The sequence below is a fragment of the Netta rufina genome (assembly GCF_964035555.1).
Source record: "Netta rufina genome assembly, chromosome: 6".
In the NCBI taxonomy this organism is placed as follows: domain Eukaryota; kingdom Metazoa; phylum Chordata; class Aves; order Anseriformes; family Anatidae; genus Netta; species Netta rufina.
Genome location: NC_140129.1, coordinates 32,535,932 through 32,560,503, shown reverse-complemented (window position 1 = coordinate 32,560,503; position 24,572 = coordinate 32,535,932). Strand labels below are relative to the sequence as shown.

The 24,572-nt window shown below is 42.9% G+C and overlaps 2 protein-coding genes across 2 annotated transcripts; one reads left to right on the top strand and one right to left on the bottom strand.

The window, feature by feature from the left end:
* Positions 1 to 2,378: 2,378 nt before the first annotated feature.
* On the bottom strand, positions 2,379 to 5,483 carry DBI (diazepam binding inhibitor, acyl-CoA binding protein). The gene is made up of 4 exons (XM_084288998.1): positions 5,407 to 5,483; positions 5,172 to 5,289; positions 3,323 to 3,385; positions 2,379 to 2,677 (listed from the first exon to the last, which is right to left on the bottom strand). The coding sequence occupies exons 1-4, from the start codon at positions 5,413 to 5,415 to the stop codon at positions 2,604 to 2,606; spliced, it is 264 nt and encodes an 87-aa protein (XP_084145124.1). The 5' UTR covers positions 5,416 to 5,483; the 3' UTR covers positions 2,379 to 2,603.
* Positions 5,484 to 5,758: 275 nt separating this feature from the next.
* LOC311210808 (UPF0538 protein C2orf76 homolog) lies at positions 5,759 to 15,887 on the top strand. Its single transcript, XM_084288997.1, has 6 exons — positions 5,759 to 5,786; positions 7,378 to 7,530; positions 9,294 to 9,344; positions 12,508 to 12,545; positions 12,675 to 12,756; positions 15,704 to 15,887. The coding sequence occupies exons 2-6, from the start codon at positions 7,398 to 7,400 to the stop codon at positions 15,778 to 15,780; spliced, it is 381 nt and encodes a 126-aa protein (XP_084145123.1). The 5' UTR covers positions 5,759 to 5,786; positions 7,378 to 7,397; the 3' UTR covers positions 15,781 to 15,887.
* Positions 15,888 to 24,572: the final 8,685 nt, after the last annotated feature.

The following is a 24,572-nucleotide window of genomic DNA, read 5'->3' as shown; positions in this document are numbered from 1 at the left end:
GTGTGTTGCTGCTTCTCATCACCAGCACTGCCTACAGACAGCAGCACCTTTGCTTCTGCCTCGATGCCTTCCACGCAGTCTCCTACTGCATAACTCTTACCTCTGTAATAACTGGAATTTTGTGAGATGTGCTGTTGATTGCCAAAAAGCAAGGTAGGTGGCACAACCACAGACCTTACTTTCCTAAGGAAGGCAAAGCTGCAAGCAGGAAGAAGTTATTACTATAGTAAAAAAAAGAAAGTACTTAAATAAAGATGTCCAAGGAAGAGTTCTCTGTCATTTTTATAGATGTTGGTTATAAGCAGAAGGTAACGTATAAAAGTCTGGTCAAGACCAAGCCCATGCTGGGAGAAGCGCTGCATGCACAGCCGTGTTTTCCTAATGGCCGACAGGAAAGCTACTGTTATAATTAGTTTGGGTCTCATAGGTAAAATAACGCTGACTTAGGAACAGGATACAGAACTTGCTGCTCCCAGCCCTCTTTTTAGACAGAGCCCAGTTCTGCTGTTTTAGCAAATGGTGTTTCTGAAGAGCCAAATACAAGTTTTGACAGAAAGCACAGTGGCAAAACACGGCATGCTCACAGTTTATAAGCTTCCAGCAAACAAGAGCAGAAGTGGAAGCATTTGCCAGCGTGAGCTGCATTCTGCTACCAGTTGGCAGAATCCTCCCCAGCATCACAGAATACAGCTGTGAAGACAGAGCTGGGTGGAATTCAGGGCTGGCAAGAAGCTACAACCATCTCCTGTGCTGCATGTCTGGTCTTACCCATGTTTTGCAAGGTGAATGTACTTAAACACTATCAAACAATTATCAGAGGATACAAGAGGAAGTAAAAAAAAGCCCAAATGTTTATTTTACTTACCCAGAAGAACAAGAATAAGCAACTGTTTTCCTCATGAGAGTGACCAGCAAACCCTTCTTTATCCCAACACATTTCAAAGGGAAGTTGGAAAGTAGCTGTGAGAGCATTTCCCAATGAAAGTAGCAAAGGGGGAAGTTACAGTTTTTAGAATCATAAGATTTCCTGAGTTGGAAGGGACTGACAAGGCTCTTCGAGTCCAACTCTTGGCTCCACACGGGATGACTTGAAAAAAATCGGACAATATTTCCGAGAGTGTTGTCCAAATGTTCCTTTAACAGGAACATTCCTTTAGGCTTGGTGCTTTGACCATGGCCCTAGGGAGCCTGCCCCAGTGCCCGACCACCCTCTTGGTGAAGAACTATTTCCTGACACCCAGCCTGACCCTCCCCTGTCCCAGCTCTGTGCTGTTCCAGGTCCTGTTGCTGTCCCCAGAGAGCAGAGCTCAGCGCCTGCCACTCCACTCCCCTCGTGAGGGAGCTGCAGGCTGCCATGAGGCCTCCCCTCAGCCTGCTCTGCTCGGGGCTGAGCAAGCCAAGGGACCTCAGCTGCTGCTCATGCTTGAGAGGAAAGGCATCTTTGTCTCTTACCAGTGGTATGACAAAATACAAGTTAAATAACTGACAGCAAAGCCCGTGTAACTTAGTACATGTGTAAAGACAGGTTTCATCTCTATTTATAGAAGTCAATTGCTTCTCTGAAAGCACTGCGAGTTGAAGTCTTCATCCATCCAGATGATGCACAGTGTAGCAGGAGTTAAAAGGCACTGTTCCTCTGTAAGGTTGTGACTTCATTCTCATGTGCTGGAACAGTTCAGTATCGTACTTAAAAAGCAAAAGCTCCTTCCCTAGCTAAAGGGCTATTACAGCTTTCTCCAAAACCCACAGTTGCAACAAACATTTGATAATTATCCTTGTAAGCCTTGCTCAAACAGCCTTGTAAGGGGTAAACGTATGCTTGATTCACTTACCTCTCACCAAAGCTGCAGTACGTGGCACCACCAATGCTCTGTATTTATAGCAGTACAGAAGCAAGGGCATCAACAGGTCCTTTGTCTACAGAGCCCTTCACAGACCATTTTTTGTTCAGATGATGATTATCTGCTTTATCTCCAGAACCCTAACACTGTTGTTCAGGGATAAAACCTCTGAGAAGTGTTTTATGGAAGATGATTTGGCAACCGTGGAATGAATCTGAAAGACACAGGCAATGAATATCTATGCTGTGTTTAAGTACACACAGAATTACCACTAACCTCTTCAGGATAATCTCTGTGCTCCAGCTTTTGTGGGTTGCCATTTATCCACACAAAAGGAAAGCATTAGTAGACATCACCGAGTTGGTTTGCACACAAATCCGCACCGCATGAACCATTCCCGAGCCCCCCCTAGTGGTGTGAGGACTGGAGAGGTGAGCACTGACCCTGCTCTAACCTGACAGAAGCGTTTAAAAGCTGCAACACGGCCACTAACGGATGAATTCAACATAGTCCCTAAGGGATGACAACCACAACAGCTAAAGTATCAAATGCACTTTAATGAGTTCCAGGTTATTTTGTCCTCAAAATGAATTTTTAGCACGTCAGTACATTAGGCAGATACACAATCTCCCCTGAACTACAGGCATTATGAGAACAGACTACAGTATACTTCAAATGTAAAATCATCTTCAGAAATCAGTTTTCCACAGTATTAGAAATAAGGCATGGTTCAGGTGTGCAAGTAGTTGCTATTTCCGCTTCTCAGATCCCGTATTTGCCCTTTAGCTCTTCCACTTTTGCTACGTATGCTTTCATTGCATCTTCTTTGGACATTCCTGAAAGATGTAACACAGGCAACAGTCAGAACAGACACACTGTCCCGCTCCGTTCCAACAGGTCGCCCTGAGGCAGCTCTTCTTTGAGCAGGGCAAGCAGATGCTGAGACAACAAAAGCCTGCTCACAACAGTGCCACAGGTTCAGCAGCTTGGTCTGAGCTTAATTCAGAGCTGCTGCATTTTCTGTTAGTTCCACCCTCCTGCAAGGACCACTTCCAGGCTGGCAAAGACCCTAAATCTGTGCCACCAGGAATTCAATAGCATAAAATAACGGCTAAGGCTGTTGATTTATGCTGAGCAAATTCAGGCGATGTGCACATTTGTTTAGAAGCCTTGCACATTTACACACGCCTCCTCATCTACAAGTCCACCCAAGCCAAGTCCTTCCTTCCTGTTCACTTGCCTGACCATACATCTTCAGCCAGCTGGGCATTTTGCACCTTAACTCCCTTTCTGACAGACAGCCTACATTTTTCAGGGTTATTTTTGCTTTGCAGAAGTAATCAAGAGCACTATTTTAAACTCCTAAAGCTCTTGTCTTACAAGACAACACCATCTGGTTTCTTGCTGAACAGCATACGGTTTTCTGACTAGTTTGCCCATGGTTTTATTTACTCATTTTGATTTTTTAAGCAGACGCTTACCTTTCAATGCACTCCAGGCATCCCACTTTGCTTTACCTTTGAAGTCAAGCATACCTGGGCGATCTAAGAGAGAGAATAAGCAAAAGAATCAGTTTGTGTGGCCTGGCTGCAGATAATACTTACTTCCTGAAGGTCATTTAGCAATAAAATACAATGGTTCACGTTTGCAGCTTCCACTTAATCACCTGCAGTCAGCTACCACGTGCTGAAGAACACATGTTGGGATGCTGCTCGTAGCAACAGAAAAGGTCTGCCAAGTTCCCTTAAAAGAGCAGCATTTGAACAGAAGAGCACCAAACGGTGTGATTCAGTTTTATCACTGTACTTTCTGAAGGGACTGCTGGGGCATGAAGACAATCCGATTAAAGAACATCAGCTCTAAAGTAAAGCAGAAATGCCCCAAGGTCCATTACACACAGAGACATGAAATCAAAAGCCAGTGGCGTATGTACAGCTTAAAAAGCATTAACGTCAAGTTAACTGTGTGTTTGTAACTTGTAATTCTTCCTCTGCCCTGTTATCCTCAGGGTATAAACACTGGATTCTAACTCCATTACAAGCCACGCTGCAGCCAAAGAGAGAAGAAATGGGTTAGATGTGGATGTGATTATTTTTCACATGAAGTCCCCTCTGAGTTGTTCTTTGTCTCATTACATATAATTCCTAGGATTATGAATTAAATGGGACTGTTCATTAGTAGCCTGTACATTCACCACAGCAATACCCTTATGCTGAACGTTGCCAGACCACGAGCTCTGGCAACACTTCAGCTCCAACAATGCTGAGCTCCAGCCACACCGGAAGGATCGCATCTTAAAACCCAGCTCAGTTCTTTCATCCCTCCAAGTGCTGTCTGTCTTGGCAAAAAACTGGGTGTATACACCCAAATTTACCACTTCCAGTATATTTCACTGCCAGCTCTGAATTCAGTCAACACCCAATAACCTTTAGCGGCAACTGGGTCAGGAGGCCAGGGCTGCAAACAAACGCCCTTTTTTCTTTCTAGCTCTAGTTACTCAAGTACTACGCAAGGTCAACAGAGATGGGCTTCATTCTGAACGCTAGGCACGGTCTCAGCCCAAGTAGCAGCAGCAGGGATTTGGCACAGTGCATCTGCAGAGATATTTCTGCTACAGTTCCTTCCAGGACATGATATTTGATTGCAGCTCCTCTAAGAGTTCTTCCTACTGCATACATCCTGTGTTATTTTGTTCTTTTTTAGTTTTCCAGGACTATTTTAAGCAGTCAATCTAGTTTACTAACCTTCTACCCCCACCAAGTATTGCTATTACACACTTGTGTAGCTTGCCTTGCTGTTGAAGTGTGTTTATCTGAGATGTGCTTATGTTAAAGCAGCATCCCTTGACCTTGGCAGCTACTTACTGACAGAGGTCTCCAAAAATCCCCAAACCCAGTCCTTGCGCAAAGCCAACGCACAGTGCTCTCTGTGCAATTTAGAGATTTGCAACTGGGTTAATCTAAAAACCATGAATTGCACAAACGCTTATCTAGGGCCCTGTCTGGTCAGCTTATGCCTGCGTGCTTAGACCCACGCCAAGTGGGTGTTGAGTCACTTTGTGTAAAGCATGGGGTTGGGTGCAGCATCTCAAGCAACGGGGAGGAGGAGGGGGCAAGGTTCAGTCTCCCAGGAAGCCCCCAGGGGACCCCCCCCCAAGGGAGCGAGCCCCCAGGGACCCTCCCCTCCAGGGAGCGAGCCCTCAGGGGACCCCCCCTCCAGGGAGCGAGCCCCCAGGGGACCCCCCCTCCAGGGAGCGAGCCCCCAGAGATCCCCGATATGCCCCTCAGAGGCTCCCCAAAGCCCCCAGAGCCCCCCCCCGGCGGCCCGTACCCGTGTTGACGTCGCCCACCGTGGCCTGCTTGTAGTGGCTGTAGACATCCAGCATCTCCTGGTCCGAAGGCTGCGACTTGAGCTGCTTCACCTCCTCGGCGGCCTTCTGGAACGCAGCCTAAGGGGGAGGGAAGGCCCCGCAGCGGGGCCGGGTGAGCAGCGGGACGCGGAAAGGAGAAAAAGGGGCCGGGAAGGGGGAATGAGGCGCCCGGAGCCCACCGCCCCCAGCCCCTACCTCCGCCATGATGCCGAGCTCTGCCCCGCCGCAACGGTCGCCTCACCGCCTCACCCCTCACCACAGACCGCGCTGGCCAATCCCAGCGCCGCGAGCAGCGCTGCGCCAATCAGCGCTCTGCAGGGGCGGGGAGAAGCCGGGCAAAGGGCCAATGGGAAGGCAGCGCTGCCTCATGGGCGCTAAGCCGAGGTGAGCCCGGACACGGGGCTGCAGGGAGGGCGGGGCTGTCAGCAGAGAGGGGCGGGGCCGGAGCGGCTCGCAGCCAATCCTGAGGCGCGGCGCGGCAGGGAGGGAGGCAGGGCTCGGATGTGATTGGCGGAGGGGCCGCTAGGGGGCGGGGCGAAAGGGCGAGCCGCGGTGGTGCCGGCTGGGGCGTCGCAGTAAGGCTGGGAGCTGTTGGGGTGAGGGGAGGGGGGCGCGGCCGCCATTTTCTGCGGGCTGGGGGCTGAGGGGTGTGTGGGGGGCAGCGCCGCGCCTGAGGGGGCCGGATTGGAGTCTGGGACCTGTCCAATAAATGCTAAAATTCCTAATTGTGTCTGTGTGTGTATTTCTGAGATGCTCCTCCAGGTTGCTCAGGGGAAGCGGGTTTGGGTGCCTGTTCCCCTGCACGCTCCAGATCTCGACCTGGGCAGCAGCATCGATAAAACATCTCCTTCTCTGCTCAGTGCCCCTCTGGTTATAATTGGGTACAGAGAAGTACTCAATCAGCATCATTTGTGGGTTGCTGCTTATTTACATGGAAAATGGAGCAGGGCACTGTGAATTAATGGGCAGCGGGACATAAACCCTTGTGAGGATGTAGCCCTGTGGGGTGCCAGCGCTGTGCCTCCGCTCTGCAAAAGCCATTTGAGGAAAATATTCCCGTTTTGCTTTTTCAGGGTGCGGCTAAGATAAATACAGCAAAGACTGGGAGATATCGGATACCTGCACGAAGGTGGGGCATTTAAATTAGCACCCCCAGCACGTTTATTATTATTTTTTTTAATGCCAAAATAAAAGCTCATAAAGGGGTGAAATACACAAGGGGATCCCTTGTGGAAGTGGTGGCTGCCCATGGCTAGGCGAGATGCAGAGGCCGTGCTGTGCTCCCGATTGATGCTGCAGCCCTGCAGTCTTTTCTCATTTCTGTAGCAGCTGCAGGGCTTTAGCCTGGGAACAGAAAGCAAGGGGGCTGGAATACCCAGCACAAAAAAAAAAAAAAAAAAAAAAAGGAAAAATAGAGAGAAAACTGGAAGATTGCTGGGGTGGGAAATAGCTCATTTTCCTGTGGAGACAAAGAAGCCACCCGAACAATGTGTGGTTTGTTTAAAGAGGTGCTTGGGCTGGTAAAACAAATCCATTGTCGTTTCTGCTCTCTGCTGAAGTAATATGAACCCAGTGGAGCCATTCTAGGTAGCTATTATTATAAACCCTTGATTATACAGTAATACACTGGGAAAATTATTTGTGTATGTGTGCGGGGGAGTTGTTTTACTTTCTGTAAGCAGGTGAAAATGAGCATTGTGTAACAGCTTAGGCATTTTTGGGGGTATTATGATCTGTACAACATATGTATATTAAAAAGGTTTTAGTTTTGTTCATGTTAGTACAGTCTTTTAGAGCCCAAGGTTACTCACTTAGCAGGTACTTACTTAATAGGTTACTCATCTGAAACCAAGCAGCGTACTTGCATTTATCCATAACATTTTGTCTGTTTAACAGACAGTCTGATATAGCACACAGCACAGGTACAAATATTGGAATATTTCACGTACAGTGTTAATAATATCCTCAGTCTCAAAACAAAACTGTTTGCTTTGAGATTCTAGTTTATTGCTGCTGTAGAACCACTAAAAGTGAAGTCTTGAAAGATTTAACACTATTAAATTTCTTACCATGTTTTAATCTTTGACTGAGGTTCATCTGCACCTTCTTTTTTAGCTGTGCTTATGTGCTGAGGAAAGACAATAATTCCTCTCTGATGTTTTCCAGGTTATTCGAAATTAGTTCTCATGTCAGCAGAAAGCTCAACCATCACGGTTCGTCTTGTTCGCTCTTTTGAGCACCGGAATTTCAGACCTGTGGTGTATCATGGAGTTAACTTGGATCAGACGGTGAAGCAGTTCATTACTTTTGTACAGAAGGGTAAGGGACTGTTATTTATTTTCTTGTCGCTTATCTTGCCATCCCTGCACAAGAAATTGAAGGGAAACAAATGAGTGGGAATTCTGCAGCTTTGGTAGAGATACCAGAGTTGTATTTATATCCCTTGTTTACTCTCCCAGCTTGGATGAGAAGTCTGGAGTTAATAAGAGCTTCCATGGTCAGCATGCCATGCCTAGATCTGGGTAGGCTGCTCCACCTGCCTAATTCCTCATGCTTGATCCTTTTTGACTAAAAGGCCTTGCTGCATTTGGCTCTGTGCTTAGGCTCCTTGAGCAGTGCTCTCAGACAGCTTTTCAGAAATTAACATGGGTAAACCAATAGAATTTAGGGAGCCTTTGATCCATAGGAGCTACACCAGTAAGTGGAATGTGGGAATGAACATCTGTTTGCTATTTGTGCGAAGGAAGAGCACTGTGAAAATTGTTTCTGACACTGTGAGGTCTTGGTCTGCGTGTTGGCTTCTGTGTTTGTCTCCATCTGGAGCTTTATGGTGCGGATTTGCTCATCTACGGACCTTGTGTTTCAGAAGCCTGGACAAAAGTGACAGTGTATCTGAAAGTTAATAAACGTAGACCAGCCCACACACCAACTCAGTAGCCAGGGTGTTAACTAACCTTGCAGGTGTATTTCTCACACATCAATGGAGACATTCAAAGTGGGCAGAATAACAGGGTTTTATTTATTTAATTATTATTATTTTTTTGCATGATGTCAGCTTAAACAAGTCTGGAACTGTTGCAGCTGATCGCATTTGAGCAACTTCTGGGATGTTGCCCTGGGCCTTACAGCTGTACTGTGTTTTCAGCGACTTCCTTACTTGTAGACAGTGATAGGCATGGCTAGATCTTAGGTTGCTTTTAGAAAACTACTAGCACTTGCAGAACATATGGTACAGCTGCTGTTATGAATAAGAAAATACAAGAAATAAAGCTAAAAAAAACTTGCTTTTGATGTGTGCAATATTGCAACTTGCTGCTATTTGAGACAAAGCTAGTGTCTTGAGTCAGTCTTTTTGGAACCCCATTCCCCATGTGGGTAGCGTTGTTCCTGGCCCCAAATCCATGTTCCTTCCTTTACTGTGATCTGTTTTGAAGGAGGAATTTGAGATAAATTTTTGTACTACTGATGAAATTGTGTTTTCAGCCATGTTGCTGCCAAGCAGCTGACAGGCAACTGGGCCTTCCAAGGCCCTGCTTAAATCCCTGGACGTCACTGGGGATGCTAGCACCAGGGAGGTGTTGGTGTTCTTGCAGTGGCTTATTGGCTGTGTCCTTCATGTGGCTAAAGAGTTAATTTATTACCCTTTGGCTTCCTTTTTGTGACTGGTTAGCATGGCTGTGTTTACTGAACAGTTAGTTATGAATGGCGGTTATCAGGATGCTGTTGGTAGAAGGTAGTGAGAGACTCTGAACTTTGGACTTTACAAACCACAACAGGATGTTTCTGGCAGAATTCTGAAGGATCTGACTCCCATGATCACATCCTAATTGCATTGACTTGCTATCTGCGTGGGTCATGCTGTTCAGGGGAACTTTGTGCTTGGGTGAAGTTAAGCTAATATGGAGCAACTGTCAAATCTGAGCCAAAGGTTGTGTTTCAGTATTTGTTGCTCAAACAAGTCACTTGTGCTGATGATTTATTTTGATGTAAAGGGTGTCTAGGATGCATGCATTGCACTTCTGTGCATTACTGGAAACTAAAAAAGACAACTTTGTTTTAACTTGGTAATTTTATTTTAACAGATGTGCCTTCAAGAGCAGGACTTCCTCCTCCTTTTAAAAATTACAAGTATGGTAGGTATTCTTTCTTGTTTTAATTCTTGCAAGATGCAGCTGTAATCATTGAATCTATACCAGTTAACATCTATACCAGTCTAGATGTAATCTATAACAGTTTGGACATTTTAGGAGGCAACTCTTTTAGCATACTCATGCAGGTTGCAGTGCTTGCCTATGTTTGCAGCTCTGTCGAGCTCTTGTAGTTGGGGTTATGCACTGGGATCTACAGAACCTGACCATTGGTTTGAACTTCTGTATTAATCTTTGAGTTAGGCTGCATGTTGTACATTCTTTGCTAATTGGTACTGATGTTTTTTGCTATTAATTTTTTATTACTTTTATAACCACCTTTTAACCCTATTTTTACTTTACAGAGCAGCTTATGGCCTCAAACACTTTGAATTTGTAGTTCTGTTCATACTTATGTATTTCAGTATCTCTTTACTAATTGTGAGGTCAAAAAGGATCATGAAGCAGAAGCTTAAGGCAGTAAATGGAAAATGCATAAAACTCATATTCTTAAATAATTTATGTAATATGAGAGGAGCAGGGGAACATTGCTCAAAGTAGGTTAGAAAACTCTTAAGAGCTAGTGGAAAGAAATAGTCTGGTGTCAAGTTTAGACTGAATTTATTTCTAATGTAAATGTACATGTGTATTTCCTGTTGTGAAGCTTGGCATGAATGTGTGCAATTCATCTGTTTGGGATAGAAGATATTTTCAAATTAAAATAAACTATTTCCTTTTGTGGAGGTTGGTAACTCAGATGTCAGTCACATACCTTCTCCTCAGCCTGACAGTTCTGAAAGTTCCCTTGGAGCTTTGCTACAAGTGATCATCTGTCTCCCACATTCTTGGCAGTAACAAACTCCTTCCTCTACAGGGATTCAAAGAAGTGAATGAGGAACCTTCTTAATACATGTGAATGGTGATTGACTCTATTTGCCTCTTAAAAAAAGGCAAATATTTCATACTTTGTTCTTGCTGATGGTGAAACAGTACAAAATGAAAACTGAAAAAGAGTGAGGGATTAAGATTTGCACTGTATCAGTGACAAGGACTTAAATGTTATTAGTTTTAATGTATGACTTTAAATCTAGGTAATTTTAATTCTGAATTTGGTGCTGCCTTTCAGCCCCCTAATACCTGTTGCTTTGAGTGGATGGGTCCCACGTAGGGCTGCTACCAGTTGTATTTCTGGTGCTGCCTATCCCTGCTGCTAGTTCTTTCATCACTCACAGCATCAGTTTAGTTTTGCTGCAAGCATATGTTGTGGTTGAGCACCTGATTGTGCTGCGTAGGACTGAGCTTAATGTGGGTGCAAAACACAGCAGAACTTTCAAACTTGTTATACCAGTTAGTGGGGGCCTTTTAGTGGGATGGTGCCAGCTATGCTGAAATTTTCACACAGAAAAAAATCAAGCCTGTGTTCCTCACCTTCCCCTTAGGCTGTGAATCATCCAGGTTCGTGTTTTTGGCATCTCTTGCGTGCTCTGTTGTCTTTCTTGTATTGTGGTGATCAAGAGGCCGTAAGACTTATGCATGAATACTGCTAGTAAGAGTCAGATATCTCTCTGCTTTGTTTGGCAGTGCCACTTGGACCTGGCTGGTTTTCATCTTGACTGCTTTGGCTTCCTTCTGTCCAGAATCCAGCACTACTTGGTTCTCCTGACCTCATATACATCACCGTCACCTTTTTCCTCTTGGTGCTCTGACTCACTTGAATCTCCAAGCTTATGACTTTCAAATGTTCTCTTCATTTCTTTGTACACATCGTTCATGTCCTTGATCTAGAACTCTTCTCAGTCTATCTTCTCATCTTTCTACCCTGTCATTACCTCCTTTTTACTGATGAAGGGTGCTATCTTGTCTCATAAGTAGCTTCTCCATTTTTTCCCCCATAAATGCAGAGCAGTATGGTCGATACTTCACAGAGAGGCTTAGAAAGTGTTTTCTTATCTATTGTCATGGAAGATCTGTTACCAGAAAAGGAAAAGTTAAAAAATATATATGATTAAGTGGGACTAGGTTGGGACTATTCGATATAGCAAAAGCAATTGAGAGGAAGTAGCTAGGATGAGAAGATACAGCAGTTTTATCTCTATAACAGAATTGGAGAAGCCATTTAATAGCTCAAATGAAGATGCAGTGAATTTCTGGATGCCAGTGATGAAGGTGTGGACAGGTAAAATTGAGTCAAGAGTTCAGAGAACAACTGTGCAAAGACCAGAGAACAGGGAATGTGGCGAAGTAGATCTAGAAGTTTAAAACTAAGAGGCAGAGGCTGGATGGTATTTACTTTGGGGGAAAGTTTTCATGATTACAGTATCTTTTTGCTGTGATTGTTGTTCTTCTGCAATGTTTCTACGCAAGATGGATCCTGGTAATTGCAATCAAATACTTGTTTTGCTTCTAATACTGCAGCTAGGACTGCACGTCAAGAATGCCTTTTCAGTGAACTCTGCAGTGGGAATATGGAGTAGTTTTGACCTTCTGTAATATTTTAAATAAAACATTCAAAAGGGGCCAGAGAATTACACATTTGTACATTGAAGGTATGGAAACAAACTTGGAAACAGAATTGTGCATTGAAGGTATGGAAACAAAATACACAAAAATATCACAGGTAAATGTGAAGGGGATGTAGAAAGAAAGGAGAGTTGTACATATTCATGGAAAAAGAACTTGCTCAACACGCTTTCTAACATGGATGACTTCTTCATGAGAAGGAAGATTTCAAATAATAATCTGAAGTAGACAGGTTACTGTGCCTTAATCACGTGCTGTCTGTCAATTTGGCTGCATTTGTTGACAGCACATAAATGCAGTTTGTCCTGCCCCAATTGCATGTATAAAACCTGCTAAGTTAAAACACCCTAGCTGGCATTTGAATTGATGTGTTTTGACTGGCAATTGGGATGGTCATTTAGTCAGTTATTGTAACTCAGCCAGTAGACAGAAGCCCAATAAGATGGTGGATTGACTGGTTTAAGGCTGTGGCTGCAGGACTGGGAAATTAAAATGTTTTCTCCTCTTTCAGACTGAATATGTAAAATTGTTAATAATAAAAAAAAAAAAATAAACCTTACCCCTTTGTTACTGTCTTCTTCCCCAAGCATAACTTTTTGTTGCCTGCATATTAAAGTTTATTTTAGGAAAATATTGTATTTTCTTTCAGATACAATGAAGATTATTCACCAAGCACACAAATCAAAGGTATGGTTATTAGCTATTTTCTTCCCCTTTTGCATGCTTTAATGCAGGCAGACGTCTGCACTGTAAAACGAGACTGGGACAGAGAAACAGTAAATTCTTATCTTTGTATTCTGGTTCTCTAATCTGTAGACTGGTGAGCTTGTAGTGAGTTTGGAAGATGATGACAAACTGATTTTGAAAGAAGAGAGTACGCTGAAAGCAGCTGGAGTAGGTATGAGTACGTTTATATTGACTGAAGGTGCTGTTCACCGTGTTTGTCATTAAACTGATAACTGGCTGATTATGTTTGGATAGCCTGCTGAAAAGTAAATGGTATTCCTGATTCTCTTTACACTACTTGGTAATTATTCAGGGAAGAAGGGGGGATAACGTACATTGAAATCATTGAACTGAGGGCAGCAGGTATCTGCACTCCGAATGTTCAGAATGCAAATTGTGATTTCAGAAGGTATGCTCATAATTCTGCTGAGAGTAATTTTAAATGATTGGCAGATAGGTTATTAGTACCGTGTCTGCTTAGTCTTATCAGTAACATTTAAACTGATGTTTTGGTTAGAAATGTAAGTAGTGGAACCAGTATGGAATAATGAAATAAGATTGGATTTGTTTTAATGTGCAACATGCAGTCCTTGGTAGTCAGATTGCTTGGGAAGACTCGAGGAGTATCATTTAGAGAATGTGCTGAACGCAGCATGGAGTTGAAACTTGACCTGATTTCTCACGTTTTGACAGGGGACTGCATATAGGGCATGTCTTTTGGTAATAATGTAAAGAAATGTCTGTCATGATAAAATTGATGGTCCCGGGATGTCCTTTGGGCTTCTCATAAACGTGGCTGAATGACTTTGTGGCAGAGGGGTACTTGAGGGATGTAGTAGCATTCCACCTTCATATAGACATTTGCTCATTTGATTCTGATTTGCCTCGCTGTGATGTTTAACCACCTGCACTCTAAGTGCAGGGGTGTCACAGAGAAAACTCCCTCCTCTTCCTGATGCCCTCTGATTGCTCCCCAGAAAGAATGGCTTTTCTTTCTCATGGTCATATGGTCTAAAGGGTTTCAAAGAGTTCAACTTCTGACATTTGGCCAGTATTCTGCTTGCATCTTTCTTAGAATATAGCACCTCAATGTTCTTGGTTATGTTTTGTGACATGGTTGTAAGCCACCTCCTTTTTCTCTTGGCCACAAAAACAAACAAACAAACCCCTGATTTTTGGGGTGTCAGAGAGGGGACCTGATTTTTCTTAAGTTGGGGTTTTGTGTTGTCATTGTTGGTTTTGTTTGTTTGCTTTATTTCTGTTTTTCCCCTTTTCATTGTTTCAAGATTTCTACCATTTACTTTTCACTTTTAAGTGATTTGAAGTGTCTCTGTAATGGTTTTCCCTGGAGTGTACTACACCTGCCCTCAGTATACCTTTCCTAAAGGTCTTTGGGCATTCTTATAACATGAAAAATAGTTATTCTCTGGCTGCTTTTATTTATTTATTCATTTATTTATTTTTACTAAACCAGATAAACTAGACCTGTTCATCTGGAAGAAAAATGGTTCCTCAGGAAGGAGGATTCTTGGGAATCAAGTCTTAAATATTTGCAACATAGCTAGCAGAAGTTTTACAATTAGTCATTAGGATGTAGTTTGTATTTGTGACAGCAAAGAAAAACTCTTGCTTTGTAAATGACAGCATGCTATTATACGATTTTGAATTTTGATATGTTCTGGCATATTTTGATATGAAAATTAGCTAAGATGAGAATGAGGTCTTTGTAGTAAAATCTTGCAGAGGTCTTCAACAAGAAGTGGAAAATGGGAAACCAAGGAAGTGAAGCATGATGGCATGTGCCATTAGTCCTCGGTTTGTACATTTGATTTAAATCAGTAAGATTTGAAAGCTCCTATTGGTATATTATCTTTTTTTTTTTTTTTCTTCAATATCTAGTCTGGACAAGATTTACTTGAATAAAACAGAGAGTTTCTATTAGGAAATCTGGGAAATTCAGAGGTGTGCAGACCATTTTTTTCTAAGCTGCAGTTGATTGCCCTTGGCACTTTACAGGGTTGGGCTAGAGAGTTATAAATTATGAGGACATTAGATAAGTATCCTCGGGAAAGCCTCGGTGGTAGTCATTATTATTACAGCTATTATCTACTCAGCAAAGTTAATGCTTGCCTGTTTTTTATTTTTTTTAAGAGTAGGGTGTATGTTAATAAAGTGTTCAGCATTCATTGCAAACAGTCTTGTCTGTTTTCTAGTTGAGAGTCTAAAACCCCTTTTACTTTTTTTTTTTCTTTTTTATAAGACAGGCAGACTTCATTAACTTCAGGTTTAATTTAAAAAACGAACGTGGAACTTATTGGCTCAGCACCTTAAAGAATTCCATGTTTAATAATTGTGAAGGCTTTCCATCAGATTTGTCTCTGTTCTGAATTAGTAATGTTGCTGACTTACTGTTTTAGAAGAGGAAGTCCTTGACCTACTGGGTTGAAAGAATTGTGACTGCTCTGAACCTTTGTGGGTCCTTTAGCTCTGCCATATCCCCTGTGAATAATTAGAGGTATTTGAAGGTATTGCTGGAGAAGCCAATTTGTGTCTTTCACTTTGCATATTGTTGAAGCCTCATGAATTAATCATCAGCAGGGCAAAAAATTAACTTCTTCAGACACATATTTTGATGGGTCATGAGGGAGAATGTAAAGTGATCTGTAAAATATTCTACTGATCCTCTAAGTATTAAATTATTATACCTACAGGCTAATTTCACAGAAAAAAAAAATGTTTCTTTTTCTTTCCTAAAAGAAAAATGCACAAAAAAGAGAAAATCATGCTTCATTATTTTTCCAGCATTTGAAGGCATTAGAAATGCAATCGTTTAATTTGCTGAATGCTTATACAAACAATTCTGTCGTCTGCGTTAAACAAATCTTGAGGGATCTTGTGTACACATTTTCTTCTATATGTTCAGGTTCTTGTTCTTTTAACATGGTTAAACCGCATCTTTAGTACCGATAAAAATATGGGGGGGAGGTTGGGGATTGTGTGGTGATTTATAATTGTCTTTGCCCAAAAAGTCACCAATTGTCTTCTGAGATTCTAAACAGCTCGTTGTTGGGCGGTTCATTTACTGGTGTGCTAAATATTTCATTTTTTATTCGTTCTAGCAAATGAGACCGAATTAGCATTCTTCTGTGAGGAAGATTACAGAAACTACAAAGCTAATCCTGTTTCGGCTTGGTGAAGATCCCAAGAGATTGTTTTGTTTTCCCATACTCATTGTAAATTTTCCTTGTTCTGCTTAATGAGTTTTTTTTTTTTTTTAAAGATCAATAAATCCTAAAGGATTGCTTTGCAAACAGTGCAATTCCCTTCCTATAGAAATTAATTTCTGTCAATATGTTAAGACTGAGAGTAGGAAGACTGAGGGGCATACATGCCTTTTTTTTTTGTTCCTTCCTCCCACATTTCTTTTTCCTTTGCTTGCCTTTTACAATGTTGGCAGTGCGACCAATCTCTGACCTGTGACGGACATTCTTGGTAGGATCCTACAGCAGATGTTAGCTACGTACTGATATTACACAATGCACATTAAAAGTCCCTCTTAGCAGTAACTTCTAATGAAAATGGAAACTTTTTGTGACGCAATCGCTGGGCATTTTAGAGTGTCTGACAAGAGAGTCTCTGTTTCAAGTAATAGATTTACTTCACTCTCTTTATGTTTAGGCTCTTTTGTTTAAATGGTGCACACTGGCAAGTGTTTCAGGCTCTTCACTGGTGAATGCTTTCCTTTATACTTTCTTCTAGCCCTCTTTAGCATGCTGAAAGAGAAAGTGACTGTTAGAGGCCTTTGTGTTCAAGGACCAGCTCACTTGCTACTGCATTGCTTCATGGAGACACCTTCATGGAAGAGGTAGCAACCTGAGTTCTGCCAGGGAATCAACATGCATGAATAGGAGTAAGGATTTATTCCAAATGTTGTGAAAGCCCATGGTTTCAGTTTCAAGAGTGAAACCTGAATGATTGCATTTTTGCAAGGAGAAGCCAAATCTGCACAACAGATGTCTTCAAGACTATTCTTTCCTGCTTTCCAAGAGCCAAATGTTCTGTCACTGTATGTTAGTTCTTGGTAATTCCAGGCTTTCCTGGAATTAGCCAAATTTAGGACACTAACCAAATTAAGAACAAGAAAAAATAGTCATGCTTCTAGTTTAGATAGACACTTAAATGCTCATTAGGGGGTTGCCAAGATGGGCCACTGTGTCTTTAAGCCTCTCTTCAGGGAAATAGAAGCGATTCTGGCTCTCTGCCTTGTAGGCTTTTTGGGCATATGCTGTGCTAAATCAAATGTGACCTCATGTGCAATTGCTTTAGACCCAGACATCTACCCTCAGCTCTGGGTGAGAGCTGACAACAACATTTCCACTAGAGACTTTCCAGAGAAGTAAGCTTACAGTTTCCTAGAACTTTGATTTTTATTTTATTTTTTATTGTGATAGACAGGTGATAGCGAAAGCAGATGTGTGATATCCAAAGCTTTAAAATAAAAAATCCCTTTACTTTAGATGTAGGGCCAAAGAAACCTTTATGCATTGTTCCCACCTCATTTTCTTCATCCTTCATGATAACTCCCTGGTGTAGGCTGGAGACCTCTCAGGTAGCTGGTGTTACTCCCCAACAGCTTTGCTTCAAATGTTGTTGTATTCTATTGTGAAAGGGATTATGCTGTGTTGTTTTTTTTCCTCAATATTTTTTTTTACTCTAGATTTACAATAATGAATGTAACTGTGTGGTAAGTAGATGGCATACTGTGGAGATCACTGTCTTGGGCTCTCCTACCAGGGAGTCTCTCAGCATGCTTAGGCTCTCTGAGCAGACTGTCATTGTTTTGCTCCTGTTGTGAGGGTTTTAATTTGCTCTCCAGCCCTTTCAGACAGATTTGGATTGTTTTTGTGATCCCTTCTCTCTAACATAATTCATGTTGGACAGTCACCAAATTTTAGCGTGTCCTCTCTGTACTTATAGCTAGTACAGTTGCAGCAGTTCAGCGTGACACTGAGTGTGTAACAGTGGAAGAGAAGTTGCACAACATCAACAAGAAAAATGTAAATGTTTTAATGCCAATTAATAATTATTTGTCTGTCACTTTAGATTAGTTTCTCTTTCAAATGAAACTAGTGCTCTGTGAGCTCTGTTGGCTCTGGCAGTGGCACTTGGCTGCTTTCTGCTGCAGCACAGTACAGCCTTTTGTAATACTGTCAGTGACCACACTCGAAACTGGATTCTTCCTGAATTGTTTCTACTGTGTTTTTTTGTTGTTGTTGTTTTTAATTGAGGCTTTAATAATGCATGTTTCCAGAAAAAATGAAAATAAAACTGACAACCAAAACAGAGCTACCATAAAACCTTAGGTAAGATGCTGTTCCAACGTTTTTGGGTGGGATATGGTAGAGCCGTGTGTAGCCTCATTGCAGAGTGGATTTGATTCCAGGAGTGTTGCACACTGAATGAAATCTAGGAACACTGACTAGTAACTCAGTAAGGACTGAGATGTCTTTACCTGTGTTGTTATGAAATCCTCTATTAAAGGAAAGCGCCCACCACCCACATAGCTGGTACCAGGGTTTGTTACCCTGGCAGAGGTTGTGATCCACGTTGGTTTACAACTACTGTTGATCAAAGGTGGCCTCCATAATGTATAGAGGGATAAGTCATATAGCTTTGTCAGCATTCTTAGGCATTGTGGCATTAATAATTTGTCTTACAATATGATGTCCTTCAAGCTTTTCACCAGCCTTTTTTTTAATTATTATTATTTATTTTAACAATTGCATCCTGCGAGGATACTGATATAAGACCTGTGTCCTCCTCAGTTATTGCAGTGTAGCAGGGAAAGGTGGTCAAGCTGGGACTGGGGGAGCTATGGTGTTTCTCGGAGAAAGAAAACTATGTAAGAGACTGGAGTTTTGGTTAGGAGGTGTGGAAAAATACCTACTAAAGGAGGAGATTATCTTAAGAAAGGAATTACCATGAGGAAGAAGAAGAGGTAATGGCGTAACTGAATAAGCACAGAAAATGATAAATGTACAACAGTCCTGGCACATACATACTAGAATAGTGTTTTTATATCATTATGCATTTTAATATTTTTTTTTTATAATTGCAGAAACTGCTGTAATAGATTATTTTTTCTCAGGCTCTGATATAGTGCTTTCTACGTGCAGCTGTTTGTAGTTTTCTGTTCAGAGGCAGTCGCATTGCCTCTTGCAGATGCAAGAGCACAGGTAGCTGAGTTAGATGCTGACAGTTACTGACGGCACAGAGGAGTCCTCAAAAATCAGATATGCACTGCAGATAAAGTTGAAGAACTGCTTTATCTGATGAAAATGTTCTTAGAAGTGATCCAGAGATAAACTGTAAGCTGTGATGTTTCACTTTCATTCTCAGAACATTCAGCACATCCCAACAGATCCTTTGCTTAGCGACCTTGTAGGTCACAGTCCCACAGTGACACAGCCGTGGCAGGACATCTGGGGGTTCTGGCCTTGCAAGCTAATAGCTGCTGAAATCCTGGATGTTCAGAGATCAAGAATGAGAAAACAGAACCTGCAACACTTGTTCTTGCTCTCGAAGGACTGATATGATCCAGGCTTCAGAGTCAGTGGCAGCTGGCTGGAGGCATTACAAGTGCTTAAGGCAAGTGCACGCTTTTGCTTATTGAGGTTTGTTGGGCTGAGCCCAGTCTGGTTGAATGGTACCAGTTGGCTCCAGATCTTCCTTCCATCACTTCCTTTTTGTAGTGCTGCTGTGTGTGGATTTGCAAATGATTGATGAATCAACCAAAGATGCTCAGTAGATAATTTCATTACTATTCAGGTAATCAGGACACTGCTTTTTCCTGCCACCTACTTTCCCACCGTGACACTGGGGAAACAGACACACCTTTGCGTGTTTTCCCTGCCACTTCCCTTTCTTTCATGCTGCCATCTCTGCTTATTTGCAGTGCTTTAATGGTTAGGTTTGTACCTCATCTGCTATACAACAGCAGATTCAAAAAACCCAGTGAAAACCCAAGACCTATTGCCATAAACTGTCTTTGGCTGCAGAGAAAGCCACCAGATGTCAGCACAGCCTGTTCTTTCTCCAGGACCTACGTAAGCCAAGAAATATTGAATGTCTAGCAAGAGCGCTTATCTGTGAATTGGTTTAGCCTGCGAAGTCTGTGCTAGGGCTGCGGGGATGAAAGCTGAAGCTTTCCTTGCAGAAAGTGTTTCTTTTTATATTAAAATCAAAGAGCGGCAAATTGAACTGGTATCAGTGCTTAAATTCCTCTTGTTAGAGCGCATGCTTTGCGGAGACAGTTCCAGCGTGTCTAAATCTTTGCACGCCGTGAAGAGGCATTTGCAGAACATTCATTTGAGGAATTGTCTGGAAAAGATCAGTGTTAATTTGCTGAGCTTTTGTCAAGTAGACTTTAAATATGCCTTTTTTTTTTTTTTTTAACACAAGGAAAACCACTCAGAACAGACACGCATGCAAAGCAGAGCAAAGAATCTTCAGCAACACAGCTTAAACACACAACAAACGTGTCCTCCATGCTTCTGCCCCTAAGCTCCTGCTATTTCTCCCTCGGAGTGCCATGGATGAGGAGAACCTGGCACTGTGCTCTCCGGGCCGTGCTTTCTGAGATGGGATATGAGTTGTGGAGCCCAGACCCAAGCACTGTGCAGAGCTTTATGCTTCGAGTGATTGAAGTGTGCATGGATAGTGCCTGGTTAAGAGGGTAAATTAGGATTGTTGCACAGGGACAAGGCGTGACTGAGCTTTCTGCTGAGATTCCCATCATCCTGCTTGCAGAAGAGGGAAGTAAGTGATGGGGAGAGAGTGGGTGACATCAAGCCTTCCTTCTGATTTGGGCTGCTGCTTCTGCTCATTTCTTCTGCCCTGGTAGCACCGGTGTGCTAGGAGCAGTGCCTCGGTGCCAGGCTGTCCCCGTAACCCTCAGCAGCCGCTCACAGCCTGGAGGAGATGCATGGGCGACTGCTGCCTTCTGCCGTCTGTGGGAGAAGACTTCTGTGTGCGTGGGTGCAGGCTGCACTGTGGTGCACATTGTCTGCGAGGTGTTATTCTCACTTCTCTTCCTTCTGCTCAGCACCCAGTTCTGCTTTGCAGGAGACCAGGACCTCCTCTGGAAGCGTGGTACGCCTGGAGGGTGGCTGACAGCAGAGGTGGGTGTTTGGGCTGGTGAAGCAGTGGGGGAGAGGATGGAGCATAAAACTTTCATCTTCCTGTAGATACGGTATTTTTTGATCAGATATGGATTGTATTTTTTGTTTGCTAACATCCTCTCCGTCTGATAGTGATAGATTCTTCTCTTGTAGTAGGCCAGAAGGGTGCGAGTTTCAGTCGGCAGTGAATGCGTTCAAGAGCTCAGCGTGACAGTTCAGGTTAATAATAGAATTTATCTTTGTATGTCCAGTTCTGCCCTCTGGCAGGTGACATGGTGTTGTGTACCATCAACGTCAGCAAGGGCTGCAAGAACTGCGTCTGTCTGCCCTTATTTCGCATTTTGGGAAGGTTTAATTCTGCTTTCTAACCTGGAGCCCAGGGAGCCTACAGGGCCAAGGGCCAGCATAGGAAAACAGGTTCTTGGTGTCTTACTTTTCTCCTTGACTTTTCAAAACTCCAAACATATTCTTTAAGGCCATTTTGGGAAGCCCTTTTTCTTCCATGGATGGAGGTTTTTTAAATGGAAGGTATGGTATCGCTCTGGTTTTGACCTTACTTTGAGGTCACACCTTTGACACTGTACATGTACATGTATTTGATGTCTGTCCAACTGGAGCACATCTGTTGCTTTTAGAGTCAAAGAAGCAACCTAGAAGTGAAAACCCCATATCCTAATAGTATTATGGCAATTTCTCCACACTTTCCCACCCCTCAAATAAAAGGAACCTGGTCTTGCAGAAAGCAGGCTTAAATCCTAGTATCTGCATAGTATCTTTGTTTTCCAGAGTGCTGAATAATGCAGCTACTTAAAAGCAGACATCCAACTGTAGACAGCTCTTTAAGCCAGCAGGCTGGCATGGGACGGCAGCAGCTGAAGCTGGCTAATTGTGGATCAGACACAGGGAAACAGATAACGAGAGTAAGTAACCAGCTAACAGCAGCTGCAGTGGGTCCTCCACTCCTGAGGTTTCTAAATGCAAAGCAGATTATCTTTCCAGGGGAATGGCTCTAGTGCCATTTCAAGTCTTTGAAAGATTCCTCTAATGCTATGTGTATTATGTGATCCTCCCGACTGCCTGCACACAGCAGCTATTTTTAGGCTTTGAATAAGAAACTCCTGTGCATGCTCTGCCAAAAAGAACTGGCCCCAGACACAGATGGCACCTTCCTGCTGTTTATTGCATGCTCAACTTCAGGGCGGCCCTGACTGGCACTAAAAACCTTGTGCAGAAGTTCTGAAAAACATGCTTCTTATTAAGATGCAATAAACAGGTAAAAGAAAATTGTCTTACTGCAACAAATCTTGTTCCTCAAAGCTGAGGCACAGCCTGCGGATCCCACTAGCTCAGTGCAGGAAATGTGAAGCCCAGGGGTACAGCAGACTTTTGGGGCTGCCTGTAGCAGCTCACACCGTTGTGCTGACCATCTTGGAGAAACTGAAGGAAATAGTCTGTACAGAGATGCTGAAGCAACTGCATTACCCTAAATATTTAACTGTAGCTTGATATGTCATTTTGTAAGTAAATCCCTGAAGAGCAAGAAACCGATTGGACTGTTAAAAGCCTCGTATTATAAAACAGAGGGAGTGAGAGAACTGTACCTGCAGAGGTTAAGCTTCAGCACAGGCATTTAAATGAACTCATTAAAATCAAGTTACAAATTAGCTCATTAAAATGCAACGCTGCAGATCTAGAAGTTGGTTGATCTGGCATCCCACTTCTACGAGGAAGTGTTATAAGAAACGGAGAACAAAATGATAGTATTAAAACTCCTTTTTTTACCTTTCCAGTCCCACAAACCTCACTGGAAACTCCCTCTTCCTTGAACTCGGTATCGACAGGACTTTCAGTTTAGTGAATTAAGCTCATTTGTTCCCGTGCTGCTGTGCAATAGCACTGGCTGACGTGTGTCTGCACCCACTGGTGACCTCCCGCGTGCGTACGTAGCTCCCTAACATGGGTCCTGGCATGCTGGGTCACAGCAAAGCTCAGTTTTTACTTATTTTCCTGATAGCAAGGAGCTGCTGGCCTGAGTGTGTTTCATTTCCTAGTGTTAAATTCCAGATAATCACCCTGCTCTCTACTACTGTCATTAAAGTAATGGTATTGTTGGGGTAGTTGTGGAGGAAATGGGATGGAGAAAGACCGAAATGAGTTCTGATATAATTTTATGGACCTGTTCAGAATATCTTTTATATAATTAAAGAAGCCAGTGATTAAGACTGGCCTTACTCTTACAGCTCTTCAGTTGGTTCTTACCTGTCCCAGAGGCACACAGTAAAATAAAAATATAAAGAATTTACACTCCACCTATATACTCTGCAGTAATATAAGTTTGTGTATGTCCTTATATACATAGAGAGACAGAATGTACTAAAAACAATTAATTGGGAAATCTTTTGCTAACCTCACTAAATCCCCTCTCCACAAAGGGATACATAGGGAATTCAAAAGCACCTCAAATTGCTTTTCAGTATTCCAGAATCAGAATCAATTATCCAAACTGGTGTGTCAAAGGTTTTAGAGACTTGATGCCTACAGAGGGTACCAGCAGAAATGCTGCTCTGCAGTAACAGGAATAGGTTTCAGGTTTTAAAGAGCTGCTGAGTGGCTGCCCAGAGTGCTGGCCTGGCACGGGGCCTCACCCCAAGGCACCCGATCGGCCTTTTTTTAGATGCTGTGGAGCTGTGGGAGTGTTGAACTGTCCGTAGGGCTGGGACCTGTCTGGAAAGCACTGTGCTGCCTCACCAACACAGCCAGCTCCTGCTCGTGACAATTGTCTCTTTGCCATCAGTGGGAAGGGGCATGTGGGTGTGAAAATCGTGTAAACAAAGCAATCCTTACTTGTGCTGGGCAAAAAGGTGAGTCTTTAGCCTTCAAGAGTCTCACAATAAAACCACACCTTCCCCCTGGAAGCCTGTGTAATACTCATTCCTTGCTTCCTACTCTTCTGTTTGCCTGACCTAATGATGTGAAAATAAGCTTGGCCAAGAGGAAAAAAAAAAAAAAAAAAGATCCAAACATTGGAATACTTTATTGTAAACAGAAAATGTGCAAACTTGTGCTTTTATGTTGACTTTGCTCGATAGTGAAACGGAAGAGAAGACTAGGAACAAGCTTGCTGAATCCAATTTTCCCTCAAACATGAGTTAAGCTGGAGTGGGTGGAATTTTACTCATGTGAAACTGCCTGAAATCCGTGTGGAAGCTTAGGCTACCATTCAACCACAAATAACCAGCGCTGGGTAATCAATCTGCTCGGTGAGTGATTTGATCAGGTGCTGATCTGGGCTGGGCTCTGGAGGTGGATGGGAAAACCTGAATAACTGCAGCTTCCTGAAAGGGACGGAGGAAAAGACTGCTGCTTTCCCTGTGCTGCCAAAATAAATAAATCAAATCAGCTGATTGTGAAAACTTGGCATTTCCCTCATGCCGATTTCCTTTTGTTCAGTGAAAAGAAGTGGTGTTTGGAGACTTTACTGTAAGCCTTACGCAAATTAAAACCCCTCCGTTTCATTGGCAGCTTGAGCAGTGCTTGGAGAACATTGCTCACGGTTGTCATTTGAGACTAAACAGGGAAGTTTGAAGTTCCTCTGTCCTTGAATCATTCTGGTTACAGAAAGTGTTGGCTTGTAGAAGAGCCTATCTGCCCCAGAATCAATCCATATTTTACTTTTTGTATTAACTGGTCTTGTAACAGGTGCTTTTTGGTCCCACAAATGTCTCTTTTGGTGCTGACAGTTGTTTTTCAAAGCAATGCTGAACACTGAGTGGTGTCTTTTACTTTGCTGTAGGAAAATGAGGCTGTT